The sequence below is a fragment of the Brassica napus genome, unplaced genomic scaffold (assembly GCF_020379485.1).
Source record: "Brassica napus cultivar Da-Ae unplaced genomic scaffold, Da-Ae ScsIHWf_1676;HRSCAF=2297, whole genome shotgun sequence".
NCBI lineage: Eukaryota > Viridiplantae > Streptophyta > Magnoliopsida > Brassicales > Brassicaceae > Brassica > Brassica napus.
Window position 1 is genome coordinate 50,219 of NW_026015095.1, and position 2,757 is coordinate 52,975.

A 2,757-nucleotide genomic window follows, 5' to 3' on the forward strand; every position below is an offset into this window, starting at 1 on the left:
ACATGCTGACTGGGAAGAAGATGATCCTGAAGCCTGAGATATGTTGTTGCAACTAATAAGCTCCATCACTAAACATTATTGCATGTCTAATCTTTTTGAAATAAATAAGAAAACATTAGTTAATGAATTTTTAATACAGTTTTGATCGGCTTTTTATCATTCTTGAAAACTCACAACACATGGAAACCGTTCTTGTTAATGCGATTTAGCATTTAGTGTGTATAGTGGCACACACTATTGGTTAAATGAATAGTCATGCTTGGTCAACATCATGTTACATCGTTTACTGCTTCTCCTCCATTATATTACAAACCCATTTGAACTAATTTGATTTGTCTTATTAAACGAACCGGGTGGTAAAGGAGGAGAAACAGTAACATGTTCGTTGGCCAAACCAAACATCACATGACTAAAAAAAGAGACCCTTCTTCTTCTTTAGAATCCTTGTCCTCATGAGTCATGATATGCAATCTCATGTGCTTCTTGTCTCTTCCATGTTTCCTTCTTAAGTTCCACATGTCCCTACCACATTCACTTCCTTTACTCACTTATCCAATCACACCATTTCACTATTGATTCCTTTGGAAGTAACCCCACCAAGTACTAAGCTTTCATTTAGTTTTTTTTTAAAGACCACTAGAAGCAAAGATAAACGACTAAAGAAACAACTTTATATCAACGGAGGTGACAAGAAGAATATTCATACAACTTTATATTACACTTGAGGGCGTTTAAACTAGGCCTCCGCATCCAATAGGGAAGAGTGTTATATCGCATGAACCCAAAAGTTAAAATAAAGAAGAAAACGAGAGGCTGAGAGATTCGGTAAAACTTATCGCCAAGAAAATGGTTTACTGATTATTTGATCTATTAACACCTGCGACCGGCTCTGCAGTTAAGAGCACCAGAGTAAGAGGTCATGGTGCCTACGAGTGAGGATGATTTGGCCGACAAACTCGAAGCTCTGGCGTAGCCGGCTCCAGCTCCAGCCCCAGACCGTGTGAAAAATGCTCCGTTTAAGAAAAGATCTCCTTCTGATCTCCAATTCCAGTGCTTCCATTTTGATTGTCCCGTGTACTCCCTCTTAGTCACCTGCCATTCACCAATCATCAATCTCATTGCAATCAAATCTTGTTAAAAAAATCAATGGCACACCATCAACATGGTTTGGCATCAATACACTTGAAAAAATCGAAGCATACCTCCTTAGCAAATGGGTTTACTGGGGCAAGAAATCGATTCCCCTGACTGTTGATAGTCGGACCAGCACTACCACCAATAGCATACATTTCCCAGTGTGTGTAGTCGTTGTTCACTACATGGAAGTATCCATGCCTACACCTGCAAACACCATATATATCTTCATTCGTCTTTACAATCTACACAACTTGTCAAACCATACAAGTAGCAGAGCTTGAGGTTCGGTTATGTACCTTGGCATTCTCTGGATAAGACCCTCACCAAAATGGTTGTAAGCAATTGTAACTTGCATCACTTTGTCCCTTGTGTATGAATCACTATGCCCCAACAACATAACCTAAACAACACGCAACCGTTACTAAACCCCTAATTCTCAATTCCAATAAACCCTATAAAATGTGAAACTTTAGTTATAGAGTAAAAACTTTTTAAATTAATAATTTTAGAACTATAATATTTTATAGAATTGTAAATTTTGATACATGTTTTATGTAAAAATAAAAAGAATATTTGACTTTACCATACATATATTGATTAAATTTTATAGATACAAATTTACATTGTTATTATTTGATTACTTGGTACTAAAAATATGAACGGTAATAAATTATTTTGAAATGTTTAAAGATAGTCACTATTTTAAAATAAAAAACAAATGATACAATATATTAGTAATATTTCTATAAACATTCCAATAAAGAAAAAAATCTATTCATCCAACAAAAGGAGAGAGAGGGATTCGAACCATTATATATGTTATTTATTAGTTTATATTTACAGTGAAAATTATATTCCAAAGTTTTTCAAAATTTTATTATCTTATTATATTTTACACTGATCCAACTTGGAATAGGTGAAATTTATTAATTTATTATTTATCTAGAATTAATTTATAGAATTTCTACAATACCTCATTGTGGTGAGTGAAGAAGTTGTTAGAGACTGTAATCGCAGTGGAGCTCATAACGGCATCCACAAGCCCATCAGCGCAATTCGAGAGCGAGTTATGATCAATCCAGATATGACTCGACCCAAAGATCGAGATCGCGTCACCATCAGCCATCGATCTCCACCCGTAATGCGACGGTGAGCTTCTCACCATCGCGTTACCCGTGGGCTTACAATCATGAATATGAATCCCATGAACAATAATGTTAGTCACGTACTGGATCGTGAGGCACGCGCCGTTGGCGATGTGGACGTTGACGCCGCGGCCGTCGATGGTCTTGAAGCTGTTCATGATCAGCTCCTGCTTTAGGGTTATGACCATGTCGCGCTTGAAGACGATCCAGAGCGGCTCGTTCTGGATCACGGCGTGGCGGAGCGTTCCCGGGACGGGGTTGACGGGATCGTCGTCGTTGGGGTCGGTCACGACGTAGTAGCGGCCGTCGCGGCCGCCGATCGCGTTGCGGCCGAATCCGATCGAGCAGTCGGCGAGGCGTTTGCGGCGGAGCTGCCATTTGCGGTCGCAGCGCCAGCAGTCGTCGAGGGTTGCGGTGGCGCAGGAGAAGTAGCCTAAGCGTCTCCGCTCCGTGCTGTGCGAATGCTCTGTATCGA

General features: G+C 39.6%; 1 protein-coding gene across 1 annotated transcript; it reads right to left on the reverse strand.

Moving 5' to 3' along the window:
- Nucleotides 1-649: 649 nt before the first annotated feature.
- On the reverse strand, nt 650-2,748 carry LOC125598266 (probable pectate lyase 8). Its single transcript, XM_048772473.1, has 4 exons — nt 2,111-2,748; nt 1,434-1,537; nt 1,203-1,341; nt 650-1,092 (listed from the first exon to the last, which is right to left on the reverse strand). Exons 1-4 carry the CDS (start codon nt 2,468-2,470, stop codon nt 871-873), a joined length of 825 nt encoding a protein of 274 aa, XP_048628430.1. The 5' UTR covers nt 2,471-2,748; the 3' UTR covers nt 650-870.
- Between the last annotated feature and the right edge of the window lie 9 nt (nt 2,749-2,757).